The 23,419-nt window shown below is 38.3% G+C and overlaps 1 protein-coding gene across 3 annotated transcripts in view; it reads right to left on the reverse strand.

Annotated features, from left to right (window-relative positions):
* The window catches only part of LOC127423196 (proline-rich protein 36-like), a 135,753-nt gene that overhangs the window by 81,500 nt on the left and 30,834 nt on the right, over positions 1-23,419 (reverse strand). For all 3 annotated transcript variants that reach the window (XM_051667350.1, XM_051667346.1, XM_051667343.1), the window contains exon 2: positions 10,395-14,190. In XM_051667350.1, the coding sequence (XP_051523310.1) occupies positions 10,395-13,381 (2,987 nt within the window). In that variant the 5' untranslated portion in view covers positions 13,382-14,190. The remainder of the gene's footprint in view (positions 1-10,394; positions 14,191-23,419) is intronic.

A 23,419-nucleotide genomic window follows, 5' to 3' on the forward strand; every position in this document is an offset into this window, starting at 1 on the left:
GGGAAAAGGAGGTGTTAGACAGAATGTTTAGGACTTGAAGCCTCAGTCAACATTCACATTCATCGATTTTCCATACAATTAAAGTGAATGGTGACTGAGGCTGTCAGTCCCTAACATTCTGTCTAACCAAATTCTTTTTTGCTCCATGGAAGAAAGATAGCCATACAGGTTAGGAAACACAAGTAATAAGGGTGAGTAAATGTTGACAATGTTGAAATGACAAATGTTGAATTTTCATTTTTTCGTTGAATGAAATAAGATCAGGGTCGGTAGCAAAATGTGAGGTTAACCAGCTGTCAAAATCAAAGACATTATTTGAGTTGGTTTGTACAAAACAACGATTTTGCCAAAACATTAACTTTAATTTGTATGAAACATGGCATGGATATATGGCAATGTATACATAGATTCTATTCTAGGCAGAATGGCTGGAAAACTATGAACAGATAAACCTGAGATGAAACTAGCAAGACTATCAGTGGAGAAAGAGGAAATATCAAGAGATACACAGCTCTTAGTTTGTAAATGTGAACCATATTTTACACAATTGCAGTATAAGGACTTCAAACTGAGCTGTGTTTGATCATGGATTATGAATGACTAAAATAAACACTTGAGTGTTAGCTTTTTATTCTTCCTGTTTTAAGACTCTTGATAGGCAATTCTCATGTTATTACACTAATAGGAGCCACAAACAAAGCAAGCAAGCAATACTGCACAGCAATTAGGAGCTAATTTTGCACATTACATTTGGGCTTTCTCAAAGGAACATGAATTTGGAAATTCTCAGGCCTTTATCAACTAATGAACAAATGTGAAGTCATTATAGACCATATGAAGCAATCGGATGCAAAAAAAATCCTCACATCAAATAATTAAGATTACGTGAAGTATGCATGCTTTGAACTGTGAATGACACATCATTGTAATAAAAGACCTTGAGCTATATACTTTAAGCACTTTCACATTCCATGACACTATTTACTGTCTTAACACACAGTCCTGGTCTTATTGTGAAGGATCCAATGGTCCATGTGATTCCAAAGAAAGAAAATGTTTGTCTTCTGAATTTTTCAGGAACATGTAATAACTTGGTCTGCCTCTGAAATTATTTTTCTTTTTGGCTGACATCACAAATCCCTCTTAATTTTAAACTCCTGCCCTCCAACTACCTGACTCCACTCTGTTTAGTAACCCACACTTTTCACAATCCGATCAATTTCCGATGGATAAAACAAGTTCCTCCCTGCATTTTGGATGTTAAATATCTTTTCACGTGGAAATACATCAGATTACGGAAGTAAAATGAGTTGTGAGTTGTGAGTTGTGAATTTTTTGTTTGTTTGGGGGGCCCGACATAGTAACATTGAGTTTGGGGCGGGACCAATAGCAAATTATTGCTAATAATACGTAGTTATTATTACAATAGCATATAATAGTTTTTTTTTGCAATTCCGTTTGGAGATGCTGTTGGTACAGAAATAACTGAAATTTACAGCCTTAAGTGTGTGTGACGAGGTGCTAAAGGATTTTTAAAGTTTTCTTCGAATTATGAGTCTGTGAATATTTTGAACAAGTTGATAAGTATGTTTAAGCATATGTGATGGTGAGTAGAGGAAGACCAATATATCGGTTGTACCGATTAATCGGTGCTGATAGTTTCTTTTTGGAACTATCGGTTATCTGCAAAAATCTATGCCGATAGTTTCCGAAAGTTTTGTTTTCCTCATTTTTTATTCCTCATCAGTAAACCTCATCTAGTGAAATTATATATATATATATATATATATATATATATATATATATATATATATATATATATATATACACTCACTGAGCACTTCATTAGGAACACTATGGTCTTCTGCTGTTGTAGCCCATCCGCCTCAAGGTTCGACGTGTTGTGCATTCTGAGATGCTATTCTGCTCACTACACTTGTACAGAGTGGTTATCTGAGTTACCGTAGCCTTTTTGTCAGCTCGAACCAGTCTTGCCATCCTCCTTTGACCTCTCTCATCAACAAGGCGTTTTCATCCGCAGAACTGCCGCTCACTGGATGATGTTGTGCGTTAAAATCCCAGGAGATCAGCAGTTACAGAAATACTCAAACCAGCCCGTCTGACACCAACAATCATGACACGGTCTAAATCACTGAGATCACTTTTTTCCCCATTCTGATGGTTGATGTGAACATTAACTGAAGCTCCTGACCCGTATATGCATGATTTGATGCATTCCGCTGCTGCCACACGATTGGCTGATTAGATAATCACATGAATAAGTAGGTGAATAGGTCTTCTTAATAAAGTGCTCAGTGTGTGTGTGTGTGTGTGTGTGTGTGTGTGTGTGTGTATGTATATATATATATATATATATATATATATATATATATATATATATATATATATATATATATATATACTGCCCATGTAAAAGTACTGTGTTGACCTCAGCCTATGTTTGTGTGTGCGTGTATGTTGCATGGTCATTCAAGAAAAAACAGAGATTCCCTCTGCTGTACACTGTGTTATCTCTTGAGCACTGTCCCACTTCTGCATTCTGTAAATACCCTCGCAAAAAGCAAGAAAATGCCCTAATGTAGGCCATAGTGTCTTCTGGAATCCTACTCTTAATCATGAAATGTTATTTATTAAATTACCTGAATTGATGCCCCAGAGGCGAATTTTACTACTCAAAAGTTGCTCCTTTATAGATAAGGAAACTTAATGGTGTTCACAGTTATGCTTCATTCAAGTTTCAACTTTGTCTCAGATGTTTCTCCTAAAATTCCTTAGGAGAAATAAAAATAGTGACAAATGAAACAATTGTTAACATACAGAAAGATAGAGCTACAAAATTAATGTGGATGACATAGCGCAGATCATTTCAATTTGGATGAATTTAATGGAAAATGTTTGAGTTCATATAAAAATCTATGACTTTTGATTTGCAGAATTAGGTGTCTTACTTTTACCAAGACTGCAATCTAATGTCAAAGATTTCAGTATGAACTTAAACATCTGAACTCAAACAACCCACATTAATTTTGAAGCTCTATACTCTTATTCGATCAACATTTGTGATTTTTAATACCTATGGGTTTTTTTTTTAAGAACTCTTCATTCGATGACAAAAGGGAATCTTGTTTCATGTTAGAAATTTGGATACCAATTTAAAGGATCAGATCACCCAGAAATGAAAATTAATTCATTGTTTACTCAGCCCTGTGTTGTTATAACCCTATATGACTTCCTTTCTTTTTCTTAACACAAAGGGAGAAATTGTAAAAAAAAAAAAAAAAAAAAACATTTGCTCAGTGATGTCATACAATGGCAGTTTATGATGACCACCTCTTCAAGCTTCAAAAGGACACAAAAGTATAATTCAGAAGTCTAATAAATTCTTCCATGACACTCATGATTGTTTTGAAAGCATACGATAAGGTTTGGTGAGAAACAAACCAAAATCTAATGTATTATTTAGTGAAAATGTTCACTAACCATTGATATCCTGTGTGCGCGCGTTCATGATAGGGCACGAGAGCATCAGTTCACGCAACCCTCTCATTGGGGCGTTCAAACTAAAACTTGTTTTGTTTATCTAAAAACAGGTCCTCCACAACAATAGTAACAACAGAACACAACACATCTGCACAAAAAACAGAGAACAGAACTTACTAAACATATCTGGAGAGTTTGTAGTCGAAGAGTTGATGCATTTCTATGCCCAGCCTTTTTTTTTTAAACAGAGTATTCGGAAATCAAACAGAAATATAGAGGAGGCTACAGACAGCCACAGTCACACCGTGTACTAAATTGACGGCAAACGACACGCGATAAAAGGTATATTTTCTAGGGTATTCAGAGTTTTTGTCCTAACCAGCAGTGACGAGCAATGGTACATTCTGTCAATGGCTTGTTTTCTATCAATCATGTTGATGTTGAAACTTAAAAGACAAAATCAAATGATATTTACAACTCATTTTACTTCTGTAACATTGGGTATTCACAGAGAACAAAATGCTTGATTTTATCCATCTGGAATTGATTGAACTACAGTGTAATTTACACCTCTGTTATACTGTTTCTGGATCAACATCCTTTATTGTTTGTGGAGCAAACAATCACAGCCCTCTGATTTTAGGGGTAAAAGGGTCGGGGTTAGGAATAAGGCTATGTTTGTTTGATATGAATGTAAATCATGATGTGTTATAGCCAGAAAAAGTAAGCTTTTTTCATTCACTGTTCAATGAGCCAGTGTGACTTTCTTCATCAAAATACTTTGCAGTGTCAAACTAATTCTAATCAAACAAATAACTAATGTGTTGTGAATATGGCTGTTGGTAGCTTTAGTCTGCAATGTGATTGAGCAACTAGCAAAGGCCAATGCTTGTGAAATGTCAAGGAAGCATCTTAGATCACATTTCAAATGGAAATATGAAATATTTCTGCCAGACAGCATGTCAATGAATTTCATTTCAATTAGGCTTAGAAACATGAAAACAGTCAAAGAAAATTGGCTGAGACACTTCATTTCTCTAAAAGCATTAAAATATGATTCCTATAATCTTACATTATTGTGAATGACTGAGTTAAAACAGATCTGAAAATGGACAAATGCTACAAATATTAAAGTGCACTTTTATAAGGCTTTTAATATCCACTCTATGCATGTTATTTTTTTCCACATGAGACAATTACTACAGTAGCAATTACTCTTCAGCAGCTTAGAAAACACACTGATCAGCCACAACATTAAAACCATCTGCCTAATATTGTGTAGGTTCCCCTCATGCTGCCAAAACAGCTCCAACACGCATCTCACGATAGCATTCAGAGATGATATTCTTCTCACCACAATTGTACAGAGCGGTTATCTGAGTTACCGTAGACTTTGTCAGTTCAAACCAGTCTGGCCATTCTCTGTTGACCTCTCTCATCAACAAGACATTTCCATCCACAGAACTTCCGCTCACTGGATGTTTTTGTTTTAGGCACCATTCTGAGTAAATTCTAGAGACTGTTGTGCATGAAAATCAGCAAATCAGAGATCAGCAGTTACAGAAACATTCAAACCAGCCCATCTGGCACCAACAATCATTCATGTGATTATCTAATCAGCCAATCATGTGGCGGCAGTGCAGTGCATAAAATCATGCAGATATGGGTCAGGAGCTTCAGTTCATGTTCACATCAACCATCAGAATGGGGAAAAAATGTGATCTCAGTGATTTTGACCTTGGCATGATTGTTGGTGCCAGATGGGCTGGTTTGAGTATTTCTGTAACTGCTGATCTCCTGGGATTTTCACACACAACAGTCTCTAGAATTTACTCAGAATGGTGCCAAAAACAAAAAACATCCAACGCCTTGTTGATGAGAGAGGTCAACAGAGAATGGCCAGACTGGTTCAAACTGACAGAAAGGCTACAGTAACTCAGATAACCACTCTGTACAATTGTGGTGAGAAGAATAGCATATCTGAATGCTATTCTGAGATGCGGGTTGGAGCTGTTTTGGCAGCACGAGGGGGACCTGCACAATATTAGGCAGGTGGTTTTAATGTTGTGGCTGATCGGTGTACATAAATCAAGAACATAGATGAAGCCAGTAAGTGGAAAAAGAAAACTACTATCTGAGATCCAAAGTCCATCATTAGTATGCCACAGACATGAATATTTCAAGGATTCCAGCCTATTGCTTTTTATCTTCGAAAAAAAATAATTTTTGCAGTAGAAGAATGCAACTGGTGGCACTCTCCTTTCAGAACCCTATCAGTGAGTACCTAACATCATTACAGACACATAATACAAAAAATAATAACTTTTATTCAAATTGTGATGCTCATTATGCCATAATGATGAACATTTGTTATTCAATTCACAAAAGTAAACTTTAAAAAACATAAGCTGAATATTTTGTCATAGCTCACATCCACTGAACAACTGATGGCTGATAATAAGGCTAAGGGTTTTGTTTTGATTAATTTATTAATAACTTGACAGATTCACATATGCATACTAAACACATTACGCTCTTAAGATTTAAATTACAGATCAGTGTTTCACAACTGGTGGGTCGTGACACAAAAATGGGTCGCAGGGCTGTTCTGATAGGGTGCAAAAACAGTATAATTAATATAACATTGCTATTAATGCAAATAATAAAATGGAACTACCAAAGTTTCATTGCTTCACCATCTTATCAAACTCAATATGTTGTCCAAATTCATCCTCAAACTTATCCTCAAAAACCACAAATAAACAAAACTATGCACAATAAAAGAAATATTATTAAACTGTAAAAAAGAATGTAACAGTTTTACGGTTTCACAATATACCTCGGTTTTAAAACAGACGGTTTTCATATTGTTTACATCTTCTCATTCAGGGTATTGCATAAAATCCAAATCAGTTCAGTTAAAGGGATCATGTCATTAGGAATCAAATTTTCCTTGATATTTTGACATATAAGAGGTCTTTCTATTATAATAACATACTGTAAATTTCAGAACTGAGAACTTAATCCCCAATGCAATAAAAGCATTTATTGAAACCAAGCTGCAAAAACGCCTCCTTCTCTACTTCCGTCTGGACGTCTTTGACCATTTAGATGCATTTCTGGCAATGTGCATTTCAGTGCAGGATGGCACTGGATGTGGATGTGTCTTCAGCGAATTTCAGCGTGGACTGCATGTTTGTTCGGCTCATATCAATGTGGATTGCTTGTGAACTAGTCAAAAAAACGATTCAAGCTTTGCAAAGGAACTGTTTTTGAAGGATGAGGCAGTTAAAAACTCTTGGACCCGATGCAAAACAGTAAGTAAACAGTTCCATTCATAAATATTTCAAATGTCATGACTGTTTGAAAGTTTATGGTGCTGACAACGCAATGGCTTGAGGCTTTCTACACTGGCGTGACGACACAAACTTCCTAAACTGTTTATTTGTGTTGCTGGCATTAGTAGTGCCAGCATGTGCAGCGTAAAATGGAACTGGACATCTGTTTACTGTTGGCACAACATGACACGCTGCTTCCATGGTAGATAGCATCATTGATTATAATGGGTTCCATTGCTTTTGACGTGATGTTTCGCGTCCGTTGTAGACATGGTGTGAGTGTAAACAGTTTGAGATGAAAAGTTTAATATATTCAGATGCAATGTGTTGGATGTGCGTAATGTGTAAACCCTGAAATTTAGTTTTATAATGTTGTGGAGCTTGTTCATTCTCTTCAGATTGAGTTTAGAAAATGGCTGAATTTGAGGGGCTGAATTATCCAATCAGAACAGTGGGCGTTTACGTTGAAGTTTTAAGGAGGCGCTTTTGCCAAAACCGAGCGTTTCAGACAGAGGGCCAGAGACAAGGTGGAAAATTATCATATATTACTAAATTATGAATGTTTTATTGCAAAAAACATTACTAACATTATCAGTGGACCTCAGGGAAGATAATAAAACTATTAAAAAGAGCATTTCATGACCCCTTTATGACAAAATTGGCTACATTTACACATTTAGATATCATGTAAACTGGACGTGATTCTCGAAATTGCAAATTCCCTCTGAATTTTACTTACCCCATTGAAGCAGTTGAATTCCACAGTGTGGGAATACTTTGTGTATGTTAAAGACCCACGAGGTGCCATCAATGTTTCTTAGTAAACTTGTTTGTAAGGTTTGTTGCAAAAAAAGTGTAGTAAAACACAGTCTGTAGGATAATAATTATAGACCACCGTTCATAAAAAAATAAATAAAATAAACACCAAATACAATACAGTTTTACATGATTTGTAATGACTCTTTAGGTTTATAGGTAGACAAGCGTTATGTTTGTGCAAACGCTATAAAAGGATTTAAGCGTTTATATTAGGGTGGTCAGAATCAACGCGATAACGCATGCGATTAAAAAAACGCGTGAATTTTTCTTAATCCCGATTAACACATACCATTAATACAGCATAAACACAGGTGTGAAGGGCGGAACCTTTGTAGTGTGTCCACCCGGAGTCATTACCCTGACGCACAATTCAAAACACACACACATGCCAGAGCCCTTCTACCAAGGTGTGCCTACAAGCTTAGCATAACGCGGTGGTCCTATAGACATTCTATGCGCGGTAATGTCGTAACACACTAGTTGACCATTACGCTCTCTCCTATAATAGAGCTGAGGAGGTTGTTATCTCAGTAATGTAAATAAAATAATCTCTGACAGCGCTTCCCTGTCAGTGATACAACTATGGTTGTATTTGTTCAACACAATTTGATGTACAAAACAAGCCCAGATGGGACTTGTGATAGAAATCAAGTATTTTTCAGCCTATGTAAGGCACATGGTGAGTTCAAATCAATGCTCGACTATGGCGTTGGCACTCTGATGCGAATTATGAGTGCAGCTTCACGTTTGCTGTAGGAAAAGTGGATAGCCACAGTCTAATTTGACCCAGAACTTTCAAAATCTGCAATTAATCGTGATTAAAAAATTTAATCTTTATTAAAACGTATATATATATATATATGTATATATAAATGTGTATATATATATTTATTTATTTATTTATTTATTTTATTTTTTTGCAGCTTAAAGTGTCATGAAAAATATATATATTTTTGTGACACACAAACAAATTATACACACGGTATAAACCAACACCCTTATATATATATATATATATATATAAGGGTGTTGGTTTATAATTTTTTTTTGGTCTACTGAAATCTGGAGAGTCTTTCGGCAAGAAAACATAGTGAGAGGTCTCTCTTATAAAAACAATCATATCCCTCAGTGATGAACTTGATGACTGGACAGATGGGAGGGCGGTCCAGAAAGTTTCACAGCTATTAACTGCTGGAACATGTTAATGATAATCAGAACAGGATTATGGGCAAAAGCAGAGGGTTGAAAACATTGCCTGCTGTTTATGTCTCACTCATTTCCTCATTCAACCAGCCACAAAAAGAAGTGTTGTTTTACCCATTGGACTCTTCCAAAAAAAAAAATATACTTCAGCATTCACAGTATTTCATGCTATCTCTCAGATAACCAGTGCCACTTCATTCTGTGCAAATCTACATATTTTCTTAATCAACACAAAATGAGATATTAGGCAGAATGTCAGGCACCATTCACTTTCTGTGCATCATTTTCCATACAATAAAAGTGAATGGTGAACTATCCCTTTAAAACCATTTGCCCCTCTAAAATTAGGATCCACCACATAACAATCAAACACGTTTCTTTGTGGATGTTCACAAGACGTGTTCTTGTGTTCAAAAATGGAGCACAACTGAATGGAACAAAACATAGAGATCTCAAGACGAATTTTTAAAAGTTATTTTTAACTTGACATGCCTTAAAAATGCAACAACTTGACATGCTTTAAAGACGCAACCCACATGGTGCGAGACAACAAATATGACGCAACAGCCAAACACTACCAACATTTAAAAAATAGCACAGTAAGTGATTAATTTTAATAAGGTAAGTGACAGATATTAAAACAAATATACAGGCTTAATATCTATAACCTATTTATTGCACAAAACTACTAAAGACCTACGAATTATGCATAATAAAGGAAATATTGCGCACAGCAGTCGATCTGAGGTCACACGGTAATTGTCTTGACATATTTATTGTTGAAAGCAGTGGATTTGTTAGACATGCAGTGTTTTATGGCTATAGAGCTCTTTGTTGTCCTAAAACCCAGAAGACAATTAGCATTTTCGAGCCATGGTGCCCCCGGGAATTTCCTATGGGTTTTAATCATGGCAACATTGGAGTAAAATAAAGTCTATGATTAAAATGACTGGAATAGACTTTCATGTTTTGTTCAACAACATAAATTACACACAGTCATACCTTAAAAGGGAATTTTGAAGTCGCTGTGTTATTAAAAATGTATGTTGCAAACAGTTTGCTAAAGAAGGACTACAACTGTAACTGTGTAAATGTGAGTGTATGTGCCTGATGAACAGACATTACTGTGTAATTTATGTTATAGAACAAAACACGGAAGCTTATTTTACTAACAAATAAAAACCCATTGGAGATTTCTGAGGGAACCCATGGCGAATTAGCCCTCTGAGTTGTCCTACAAATTTACGTCATGGCTGACCAGCTCTATAGCAATAGTGCTTTAAATGGGTGAATTTAAAGATGCAACTTCTTGGACAGATACTGATAGTCAGCATGGTTAACTCCAAAATGCCCTCTCTTAAGTAATAAACTTTAAAGCACCTCCTCTACAAATTTAGAAGCTAAAACAAAAATGTGAATAAATTCTAGATAATCCAGTGGACCTCACTAAACCTAACAAATCAACTAGTCAGCTGGTGTACGATTACTTGAAAAGTCACCAGTTCCTTCACCAACATTCATTCATTTACTCACCCATCTCGCTCGGCCTCCTTCTTCTCTAGATCCTGAATGACGTCCAGTAAAACCTTGATTGTGTTCTGGCTAGTCTCCAGCACCCCTTCCAGGCTGTGTAGCTGAGACTGCAGAGTCCCAATGTCATACAGAGGGCCATTTGGGCCAAACAGTTTCTCTTTTGCCTTTGCTAGGTCCAGCTTACACTTAGCCCCAGACATGAGCCCTCCCAGCAACTCCTGCACCTGCCGCAGTGTGTCTGCCTGGCCCTCCGCTGGTACAAGAGGGGCCTGGGGGTTCATCCCTGCAGGAGGGGGCAGGTTGTTTGCATTGGACTGGGATTCAGGGCCAAGGACTGCATGTCGACCGCTTACACAGGTGGGCCTCACTGTAGCTCTTGCCTTAGTTTTGGGAGGGATAGGAGGTGGAGTTTCACCTCCCTTATGGCGAGTACTTGCTTCAGCATTTAGCTTTGTGACCCTAGTTTTCCCTCTGTCCTTTTCCGTGTTGTTGTTCTCAACTTTGGAGACAGGAGGCTTGCTGGGTTGTCTTGGAGTTGAGGAGCCCTCTTTGCGGGGCGTGTATGGAGGAGGTGGAGGAGGTGGTGGAGGAAGCATAAACTCTCTCCGGTCTCGTCTGTCCTGAGTGCAGAAGGCCTGAGGAGGAGAAGAGCTCGTCCCACTGTTAGAGTACAGCAGAGCAGTCTGTGGAGGGCAAGCATACGGAGGTAAGGAATGCCTGAAATTGGCAGAGGGAGGCACAGTTTTCTGGGGATTACTATTGTACACCACAGGCTCACATGGACCAAGAATAGGTGACATATTTTGAAGAAATGACTTGGAGTGTGGAACTGTTTGTGTTGGAGTCTTAAAGTTTTGCAGTATTTGAGAGGGGTTGCTGCAAGACACTGCATTTTGCACATTAGAGTTGCAGTGTGGCAATGTTTGTACAGTGGTGAGTTTACCTGGCACAGGTTCTGTGGAAGGGCTGCAAATAAGAACGGGCACATTTTGAGAATCCAAAATGCACATGTTTGCCGCAGATAGAACAGGACCCTTAAAGTGTGATGCAATGTGTGGAGCAATGGCACAGGGTGTCCCCCGAGGAAATGGCCTCACACTGTGAGGGAGTGTTTGTGTTGGAATATTATGAGATGGTGCATGTTGTGTAGGAGAGCTAAAGGTTGTTGTGGAACCTGGTTTGTCTTGGGCACAGTATGGTATAGACTGTATGGGAATTTTACAAGATAGTGTAGCTTGAATAGGTGTTAAAGTGTGTGTGGATGTCATAGTAGTAGTTTGCACAGGAGTAGGAGTAGAAGACTGAATAGGAATTATAGCTTGTGTTGGAGATATTACAGAGTTGAAAGGTTGATGAGGGGCATTACTGCATGTCTGTGTTGGAGTCTTTTTGCTGATTGTTGAGGCAACAGCAGGTACTCCTTGAAAACAGGAAGCTTCCTTTTGGCTTGCATTGCTGGAGCATAGAATGGCTTCCTCCAATGTCTGGCAACAAGGCTTGGATTGAGCAGGTGTTGTAGGATCTGTTTGTGAATCAAGAAAGCAGTGGGACTCAGGAATTGGGAGAGTATTCCGATTTGCCATGGTTTGAACAGCAGGCATGCAACAACGGCGAGTAGTTACAGTAGGAGACATGCATGATTGGCCGTGTGTTGTGGATGTGGTGACTGTGGACATGACTTGTGCTGTTGAAGAGCACAAAGGCTCTGATGGAGTTTGGGCAAAACTGACGTGCTCTGTTTGTGACAAAGAGGCACAGGCAACTACAGCCAGCAGTGGGCAACTTTGTATTGGTGCATTTGGAGTTTCTTTGGGACAAGTGGAAGAAGTTTGAGAGGTTGGCAGAGGGGATGGTGCCATTTGAGATGGGCAAGAAGCAGGTTCTATCTCTGGAGATACAGAAGTACTGTTGGAAAGACTTGTTTGGAAAGGCGCCTTGGTGGTGTCTTGGACCATTTGGTCTTTAGAATAACAGCTTGGTTCAGTCTGTGTGGAGGAGACACTAGATGGCATATTATGGACCAAGTTGGGGGTTGGGGAATGCTGTGGAGGTACCAGATCTGACAATGACGTTCTGTGAGCCATGGAGTTGGAAGGGGCTTTCTTGGATTGGTTAGACTCTTGGTGGATTTTGTTAGTGGGTGAAGTTTTTGTTGGGGAAGTACAAGGAGGCTTGGGTTTCCCAGGATCACTTGCTGCTCTGTTTAAAAACTTCCTCCGCCCCCTCCTTCTATACTGTTTTTGTGGTGCAGAGGAACATGGCTGGAGTTGTGGTGTTGCTGTACTCAAAGAGGCAGTTAGATTGTCCTCAGTTGTTTGGCACCTTGATTGCTCAGTGGGAGTACATGGTTGGTCTAGGCTTTTCTGTGATCTACAAGATGGATAGTTGACCTGTCCGATCAGCTCAAGGGTGGGATCTTCATCATCCCAGCCTCCTCCCAGGCTGTGACTGCGAGTCTGTGTGGCGGAGAGTGAGGGAGGTTTCTGCAAGCTGGGTGAGGTTTGGATGGCTGTACTCCTGCATGGCTGACTTGGTAGCGGCAGTGTGAGCGAACATGGATGCGTTGGGACCCAGCAGCGTCTGGTGGGCCCAGGAGTAAGTGGATGTGGTGGCGCTCTCTTCAAAAATGCAGTCACTGCCCCTATTGTCTTTTCCATGTCCCCACAGACTGATCCCACCAGAGAGGGCCCATTAGTCAACTCCTTTTGCCAGTTTGGCACCTCTGTTGGGCTCTTGCTCCTCACTTTCTCATTTTTATCCTTGGACTCACCATCATCCTCCAGATCTTTAAAGCGTACCTGCTGTGTGCGGTTTCGTCTGCGCTTAAGTCTGCTCTCAATATCCGGAGAATTCCGGTTGAGCAGTACAGAGCGCACAGTCACAGTGGTGGGTGTTTTGTCTGGGTTGCCATTGTTGTGGCTGCGAACAGTTGGCAAATGATTGGGCTCTTTGCTCACCATGTTATCCGACAGTAGTTCATGAACCATAGATGTAAATACAATTTTGCCTTTTTTTTTTCTTTTCTTTTTTTTCAATGCAAATGATCAAGTAATTAGAATAAAAAATCAGTTACAGCACTCAGAATAGTTGACATGTTGCACACTTTCACTTAACATGATAAACAAATAAATAATAAATAGACCAGCCGATGGCAGTAGAGCATGTGACTGGTCCTTTCTTCTGGTCACATGACTGAGAATTTTTGTACAAGTCTGTGCACTAATCCTGTCAGAGTAGATTCTGGTTTTGGCCCAAAGAGTTTTTATAAGCAAATGTCTTTATGTGCAAGAGAGGGACTAGGTGAATCTTAAACATCAGCCCCATTAGTTCACAGGGGCACGTAGACTCTCAATGAGCAACCTTGGTGACCTTGCACAGTTTAAGATAGTAGAGACACACATTGTAGAGAGTTGGTATACACTCGAGTATGAAACTTTGGCAAGGAAAGCTTGTGAGTATGTTGTAGAAGTCTGCATCATGGTTTCATGGACAAGAAAGCATCTATTTGCCCTAAAAATAGCCAGGCAAATAAAATGTTAAGTTTTCAGGCTGACCCAAGAGAAGATGTCACGAGACCTTTAATGCCCCACCTTCTAACTCAGACCTTGAAAGCATAGTCCTCTCTGGTGTACATATCTTCACAGGGTAGGATTGGGCAATGCACCTCTTCAGGTTGACTTTTATGTCTCATATTTGTCCTTGAGGGTTTTTTTGTTTTGTTTTGTTTTGTTTTTTTGTTTTTTGCTTGTGTCACTCACATCATCCTTTTCCTGTAACAGGAACAGAACAGGAACATCTGGGCAAGGTAAAGAGAAAAAAAGAAAGTGGGCTCAGTACTATCCCAAGACCAAGGTTTGTATTTTTAGATAAATATGAAAATATTGAATCACGTTTTACCTGGTTAAGCCATTTAAAAAAAGAACAAAGTGAAAAATATATTGGTCCTCATCAAGTGTGTAAAAAGTACAGAGTAATTATTCTTAAAGAGGCAGTTCACCCTAAAATGACCAAAAATTCTGTCATCATTCAATCACCTTCTAAACCCATTTTCTTTTCTTTCTTCTTCTTCTTCTGTGAAACACAAATGGGCATTTAAGGCTTTTGCCTATCCAATGAAAGTGAATGGTGACTAAGGCTAAAATGTTGCCTAACATCTTCCATGGAAGAAAGAAAGGCATATGGATTTGAAAAATAAAAATAAAAATGACGGTGAGTAAATGATGACATGAATTTCATTTTTTGGTGCACTTTCCCTTTAAGTTGAAATATGGGTATTGTGTTAAAATTCTACTCAATTAAAAGTCAAAGTATCTTGCCAAAAACATTCTACATTCAATTTACTTACGTATTAAACAATAAACTAGCTTTAGACATAGACTGAAGAAATCAAGAAGCAAAGAAGATTTTCACATTGAAGTAACTCTGATGCAAACTTTGTAAAGAAACCTCTTTGTGAGGCTCTGAGAAAAAAATTATACTGTATCATGAAGTACTTTACACCCCTGAATCATGTGTTAAACAATACTATAATATAAAATGCCTATAAACATGATTCATCAAGTATCTTCTTCAAAAGCTAAGATGTCTCTTAAGAAATCAAACCTTTAATCCATTTCCATTTCCTGTTGAAGCTGTCTACAAAATTAAAAGTAGGCGAGGGTTAAATGGCTGGTGTTTAACTCAATGCTGTCTCACAGAGTGCAGGCTAAGAGATATTCAGGGTTGAGACTGACAACGCTAATTAACTTGGCTTGTCTTTAAGCAACCCCACTGGCATACAGATGCAGAAGCATGACGGTTGATGGCCTTTGGGATTTTAGCACACTCGATCACGCTGTCACTGTTACCAGGCACTGCATACACTCTATGATCAGACAATCACAGCCCGTTGAGTCACAAGAGGATGTTAACTGTCTGTGTTCATGTCTTGTGGTACACACATTTGCTCAGTGCAACTTTGCTATCAGTTGGGGAATCAGTCCGATTGCCCTGCTAAAAACTCCCCCAGCTTAAAACAGCCTAAGGTGGTTTGCCGGACTTAGCTGGTTTTATAGCCTGGCTAAGCTAGTGTTCAGCTGGTGTCCCAGACTGGTGAGCTGGCAAATGCCCCAAAACCCTCTAAAACCACCAAACTAGACCTGCTCACTCTGGTGGGCAGAGCACTTGAAGTGAGCACTCTGAAGGGAGCTTTTGTGAACTTTGAATGTTACCTTAATAACACAGCAGCAAAATTCATGTTTATAGCTGTTAAGACTGTAATAATACATTTGCAGCAAATCATGCCTTTGATTCAAATTTGTGCAATTTCTCTCTGTGTGGTGTTTGGAAAAAAAAAAAACATGAAGATATGTAAGGAAAATTTTCTGCTAAAAGACACTTCTTGGACCTCATTCACTAACCATCTGTACAGATATATTAGTGATTATTTTTCTACAAAACAATAGAAAAGAGATGTTACCTTCATTAGTTGCTTCTTTCTGTTGTATGTGGTTCTGTTTTTATTTGAGCAAATTACAAAATGTTACATTCAGTTGAATGCCTGTGGCAAATACACACCCCCTCCAGATAATTCAAATGCTCTGTGTGATTAATCCAAGCACTAAAATTGAGAAATGTCCATCTACATGTCGGAGAAATAATACATGGCATTTATGCATTTAGTTTAGTCATATGACACTATGTAATCACGATATGCATTACATTTTAATCAAAACCATTAAAGACTTCAACCACTCCAACCACAGGAAACTCAAGCTGTGTTGCATGTGGGTGTATTAGCATTTATAATGTGTTCACTCTGCGTTAATAAGTTATGAATACATTTGTAGTCTTTACTTGCATGCTTTGTGACAGCCTCGCTGAGTTGCACACCTGCAGACATTAACCGCTGCCCAAGGTTAATTAATGCCAGAGACAAGAGTTGTGTTCTGATTCACAGGGCCCCTACGCAGTGTTCACTGCTCCCTACACAGTGCACAGGGCATATCCGTAAAAATTCACTTCACAAAATGTGTTAATTTGGAATACCCTGCAATGTAATCAAACACAGAAAACACTTGAATCACGCAAATTAGGGGTTTCAGGTATGAAGACATAATATACTCTTGGAAATAAATCTAAAAAAATCATCATATATTTCACCAAAAAAACAAAAAACAAAAAAAAAAACACATCTAACGTTTATTTTGGACAAACTTTGTGCAGTCGCATATTGACTGGTAGGTTAAGTGATATGTCGATGTACACTTGTTCCCTATGTGCTTTCCAGTGCACTTATAATGGCAGAGTATCCTACAAATTCAACTTCGCAGGGCACAACCGGATGATTTGAATGCACCTAGATAAAGGATGAAATTACAAGCGTGCTTAAGCGCTTGATAATATTAATTGTTTTTCACTTTACTTTGCAATTCAGGTCAGCCGACATGGAAAATGGAAAGGTGGCGGAATTCCTTTGGAGACAGTGTGTGTAGTTCTGGACATAATAAACCAATGAACTGAAGAGCAGAGTAGATTGCTCGCTGTCCCCATGCTCTCCTGGAACTGCCCTCAATTATCCTGCATGTCTTGAGAGTTGTTCCCCTCCAGAGAAGTCAATTATTTAAATGAAGCCCTACATTGGATGAATCATTTGCATAACTGGAACATTTAATTAGGGAACACATGGTTGTTTTAGACTGTTTTGGGGAGAAGTTTGGGATTCAGAATTAAATTCCTAGGGCAGGTGTAATCATGGGATGGGATCAGCTGGGATTAAAGAACACTGGGAAGGATTTGCAATTATCGTTCATTCACTAAGGACAAAAAGAGGGAAAATTGGAATAACAGCCATGGATGTACTCTTTAATAATGGATTTCATTTGATATTTTTTACAAATGAATTGGTCCAGTTACACATATGTGCCTCAAATAAAATTCTAAAACACGTTTTTGTCACAACCTCAATCAAAAAATTATTCCTGGCAAAATTTTTATTTAAACAAATGTTTGATTGATTTAAATATAACTTTGCTAAGTATAAAATTAGTTCAATGAATGTCACAGCAAATGTAGTTGCTCTGTCATTTACCAAATTGTATTAAAACTTATGAATTTTGTTTACTAAGTTTTAAAAGTTATACTCCCAAGTAATGAATATGTACGCAATTTAAAGATTACTCAGTTTGATTTTATGGACATTTTTCAATACTCCCAAAAAGCATCCATTTTTTTTTTTTTTTTTTTGCCAATCAAAAAGTTAATTTAAAAGTGCTAAATAATGTAAAGCTATGTGTTATTTCTGCGCCACAAGTGTCACCAAACGAGACAGCAAACCAATGGCTGTTTTTAAAAAGATTTCTAGAACACTCCCCCTGTCTTCCACTGGTCAAAAAACAGATGGTTCCACCTCAAACTTATGTCATTGGTTGATGTTGCTCTATCGGGTTGGCCAGGATTATTTAAGAATATTTAAGCCATTTCATAACAAGTTTCCATCAAATTGAATTGTGTAATCTTGCCATCCCAGATGTGTATGACTTTCTTTCCTCTGTAGAACACAAACAAAGATTTTTAGAAGAATATCTCAGATCTGTAGGTCCATACAATGCAAGTCAACAGGGTCCAAAACTTTGAAGCTCAATAAGCACATACAACAGCATAAAAGTAATCCATACGACTTCAGTGGTTAAATCCATGTCTTCAGAAGCGATATGATACATGTGGGTGACTACTCCTTTAATTATTACTCAGTTCAATTTGATGTATTAAAATGTATATTTTGTAAGTGTAGCACTACAGAGCAACAGTGTTTACACTTTTCACAGAAATTAACCTACGAATGGCTAACTTTTGCCTGTCTCTACATATTAAGCTGGGAAGAAAATAACCAGTTACATAATCTTAAGCACTTCCCTTTTACAAATATATAAATTAACCCTAAAATCTTGATGTAAAAAAAGTTAATGCCCATGTCCATGTGTCCACCGTGGGGATATTTCAAGAGGAATTTCAAAATGTCAAGAGTAAGTAACTGTGAGTTGAGACAGCATTTGTTGTCGTCTTGCTACCTGAAGCCAAACACACAGCGACAGCTTTATTAAGAAAGAAAAAAAAAACAATCTTGACATGGTTGCCTCAACAGAGGAACATTTGGTTGGATGATCTTGCAATATCTCGGGGAAATATTAGGCTACATAGCAGACTTATTTTGGAAAGGACGCCTGAGGTGTCTGTCTTCTAAATATAGTTATTTCTTCATTGTTATATATTTATTAACCTGCTTTTTTATAGCAGGAAACTCTAAAATCTTTTTAATGATTACATCCCCGTTGGTCACAGGGACGGCTTGATTAGTAGGATTACTGGTGATTACGGTGATGCTCGACAGGGGTTTGGGAGCAGGGCTGAAGCCTTAGGGCACTTGTGTTTCAAAACCACATCCTCATCCTCATCTTCATCACATAGTGCATCACAGCACTGATGTGATTGGCTGTGACACATTGAGGCTTCTGGATGTGATGTGAATCAACAGAGCCTCCACAACAGAGAAGGATATGGAGGATGCCATTCGGAATGGCCTCTGAATGTCCATGCATATGGTATTAACAAGCAGGGACGTTTTGAACACCCAGAACGCCATAGCAACCTGCTAACAACTACCCAGAACACCCTAGTAGCAACCACATAGCAACCAGCTAAAAACACTCAAAACTCCTTAGCAACAGCATAGCAATGCCCTGGCAACAACTGACAACTCCTTAGAAACCAGAGTCCGAAATTAACACCTGCCAAGCGCCAAATGTGAACAAATTTTCCATTTGGATGGTGTATTTTTCAGTGTCACATGCCACTGTGGCGGATGCTTTTTCCTTTAGGGATGCACTGATATTAATATTTTTGGCCGATACCGATATTAACAAATAACTATTGGCCGATACCTATGCCGATACCAATATTTGCCACTTACCTTATTTTGTCATCAAATACCAGCCAGGTCTCCTAAACAACCGAATTGGCACGGTTGCTAGGGAGGGTAGAGTCACATGGGGTAACCTCCTCATGGTCGCGATTAAATGGTTCTCGCTCTCAAAGGGGCGCATGGTAAATGTGCGTGGATCGCAGAGAGTAGCATGAGCCTCCACATGCTGTGAGTCTCAGCGGTGTCATGCACAGTGAGCCACGTGATAAGATGCGTGGATTGACAGTCTCAGAAGCGGAGGCAACTGAGACTTGTCCTTCTCCACCCGGACTGAGGTGAGTAACCGCGCCACCACAAGGACCCACAAAGTAGTGGGAATTGGGCATTCCAAATTGGGAAGAAAAGGGGGATTTTTAAAAAAAATGTACAAAATATCACAGCATGATGCTTGATGTAAAAAAAAAAAAAAAAAGAAAAAAAAAGTTTAATTTATATTTCTAAAACATTTTTTAAAATGTTTCAACCACATCAATTAAAAATAACTTGTTAAAAATAACAAGTTACCAAAAGGAACAAAATTCTCTTTTAAATTCTATAGTGGTGTAATGGATAATGGAAAATGCCGTCCAGACCACTATAGGGCACCACTTGCTCACACAGCGCTGACTGAAGCGCTAACCGAAGAGCTGATTGCAGTCTACTTTTAAATCCATATTGCAATTTCAAACTTAACTCAATCACTCGTGCAGCCTTAATGGATACCATACTGTTGCTTTCACAAATGTCAAGTAACTACGGTTTTTCCTCATTAATGTGAGAAAGAGAAAGAGTAAAAATGAAATATTACATGTTCTTAGGAGTGCCAACCCTTCTACATAATGTTGCTATCATTATTTCTGAATTGTGCATTTGAATTAAAAAAAACAAATTCATGCTTAAACCAATTTAATTTGGTCATTAATTGGTCGATAAGTATTGGCGGCCGATACATCGGTGCATCCCTATTTTCCTTTCTATCAATGGCTGAGTCAGCGCTTATAAAAGTAACACGTTCCAGTTTTGTCCTCAAGGGGGCTCCGTAGGCCTACAGTCAGTAAGTTCATAGGTGTTTAGACAGAACAGCCCTTACATAGTTTCCTGCTGCTCATCGATAGACTCAGTTGGCAATAAATCTATTTGCATGATGAAGTGTTCATGCCATCATGAAGAAAGGAAGACCACTCTCGGATTTCGAGTGGAAGTGCGAGTAAGTTTGAATTGCCCACCACTACACACATAAATTCTCCAGTAATGACAGCATTATAATCATTATTTTCTGTTCTGTTAACAATTCTTGAACGTGCATTCTTCCAGTAATTCAGATAGAAAACCATATTAAAATCCTGCACTACTAAGCCCCATGCGACATAGCGACACGATCCTGTTCATTGTCAATGAGAGCACAGCGACTTCCGTTGCCACGAGCTGCCCTGGCCGTTGGCAACAGAGATTGCCATGGTGAGCAACAAGAGAAGTTGAGAAAATTTTGTTTATCCTTCTTCATTACTTCATTCATCTGTTACTTCCTTAATTTGGCATTTTTTATTATTAATTCATTGATGGCTACTTCCTTTTGTCTCCACTGTCATTTCATTATTTTATTCTAATTTGAACAATCATTATTTTATTTTAATTATCTTGCATTGTTTCTCATTGTACTCTGTTTTCCTGCAAATGCTTTAGCAATACAAATGCATGATTTTTGTCCAGCCAATAAAGCACATTAAACTGAATGTCAAATTGGTGAAAATGGATGGTCTAATTACAAGGTAAACAGATTTAATCGGTTAAAAGGTGCACCTCCGTTCCTGCGACCATCATTTAACATGCACTGTTTATCGAGGATTTGTTGACCAAAGGTCAGAATGTAAAAGTTATGATTAATAATAATAGCCAAACAAAAGTTAGGAGTAACAAAGCTACACAAAATATAATTTTCATTGAATTACTACAGTTATTATTTTAAAGCAATAAGAACCTTTTTTTAAACACATAGACTTGATGAGATTTCAATGTGATTTGATTTTAATAAATAGTACTTTATCTAAAAATACATAAATATTGGGGGCCTGGGTAGCTCAGCAAGGATTGACGCTGATTATCACCCCTGGAGTCGCGAGTTCGAATCCAGGGTGTGCTGAGTGACTCCAGTCAGGTCTCCTAAGCAACCAAATTGGCCCGGTTGCTAGGGAGGGTAGAGTCACATGGGGTAACCTCCTCGTGGTCGCTATAATGTGTGGTTCTTGCTCTCAGTGGGGCGCGTGGTGAGTTGTGTGTGGATGCTGCAGAGAATAGCATAAAGCCTCCACACGTGCTAGGTCTCCACGGTAACATGCTCAACAAGCCACGTGATAAGATGCGCAGATTGGCTGTCTCAGATGCGCAGGCAACTGAGATTCATCCTCCGCCACCCAGATTGAGGCGAGTCACTACGCCACCACGAGGACTTAGAGCACATTGGGAATTGGGCATTCCAAATTGGGGAGAAAAAGGGGAGCACAAAAAAATAAAAAAATATTGTTAGCTAAGTGCTATTCCATGTGCCTTTTGCAGGAAGCCATGTAAACATGAAATAGAGTTTACATTGGATGAAAAAATCAGAAATGCAGAGAGCAAACTTCGCCTCCTTACTTCAGAAGCCCACAGAAACAAAGCCATGTTGCTTTTTAACATCTAACAATGTTGTTAAGTCACTGGGCCCACCTACGCAGTGTGGGCAAACTGAAAACTCTCTAAAGTACTAATGAAAAAATAACTTTATCGTCAGAGTTTATGATATATTATGCATCTGTGTGTCTTGTTCCCTCATTAATCTCATAAGCAACGAGTGCTCCAGATCCCTTATGTACTTATTTTGCTGTGCTGATAATTCCACATTATTAAGTAAGGGAAATCGCGACCCACCCTGCTAGTTGTGTTTTGAGCAGAGGATCAGATCATTACCTGCAGAGGGAAGTACAGTATTTGATCCTAGTACAGAGAGCTGCAGTCTCAGCCTATTTTGATTTTGACTGTTCTATTCTACTCTCTTGTTGTTTCATGACAACACATTACACAGTGCATAATAACAGTTCAAATCAATGCACAAATAAATAGAAAATTGTATTAATTGCATACTCTTAAATATTTATACACTGTATATCATATCAAACATTCAGAAAAAGTGTTTCAGAAAATTCTAATTCTTACCTACCCATTTGAAATGCCTGTCTGCTTTCCTCACCATGAAAAAAAAGCAAGTGATCAATTTCTCTGGACACCTTTAACATCTTCACTGACTCCACATATGACTCATGCAATATATTTCATGTTTTCTAAATTCATTTGAAAGTTATGTGTGGGTAACAGACATACAGACCAAAACTGCACATGTTGTCAGCCACTGACTGTGTCTTATGAGACACAAAGTTTTATTCCTGCAGGGGGCGCTTGACGCTCTGAATACTGAATCCTCCATGCATCCGCATTTAAATCTCATAATGTTTTATATCCCATTGGAGACATTTTACACTGGATAGTTATTTTGAATAAAAACTGATAGTTGCAAGGATTCATACCTGTGAATGGAAATCCGCCTCAGCATTATTTATAAAAGCATTTTTAAAAATCCTCATCCAGTAATAATAAACGACTGTGCCCATCCTGGCCAGTGCTGAGAAAACAGGTAGCATGTGACACCACCGTCTACGCTAGAGGAAGATTGCATGACACAAGCTGGGCAATACCAACTCATACAATGGAGGAGGGACTTCAGTTTGTTGGCTGATTATGACAGTCATGCAAGGTATCTAATACTAAATTATTTTAAATAAAATATTTAAACAAGGACAGATGTATGATTGGGGGGGACAAATCAACACCTTCACAGCATTGTTCTACGCCAATTCTATGCCAATGTTTAAACTCATCCCTCCTTTTATTTAAAAAAAGCAAAAATCAAAGTTACAATGAGGCACTTACATTGGAAGTAAATGGGGCCAATTTTTGGAGGTTTAAAGGCAGAAATGTGAAGCTAATAATTTTATAAAATCACTTCCATTAATTCTTCTGTTAAAACTTGTGTATTATTTGAGCTGTAAAGTTGTTT

This window comes from Myxocyprinus asiaticus, chromosome 3 (genome assembly GCF_019703515.2).
Source record: "Myxocyprinus asiaticus isolate MX2 ecotype Aquarium Trade chromosome 3, UBuf_Myxa_2, whole genome shotgun sequence".
In the NCBI taxonomy this organism is placed as follows: domain Eukaryota; kingdom Metazoa; phylum Chordata; class Actinopteri; order Cypriniformes; family Catostomidae; genus Myxocyprinus; species Myxocyprinus asiaticus.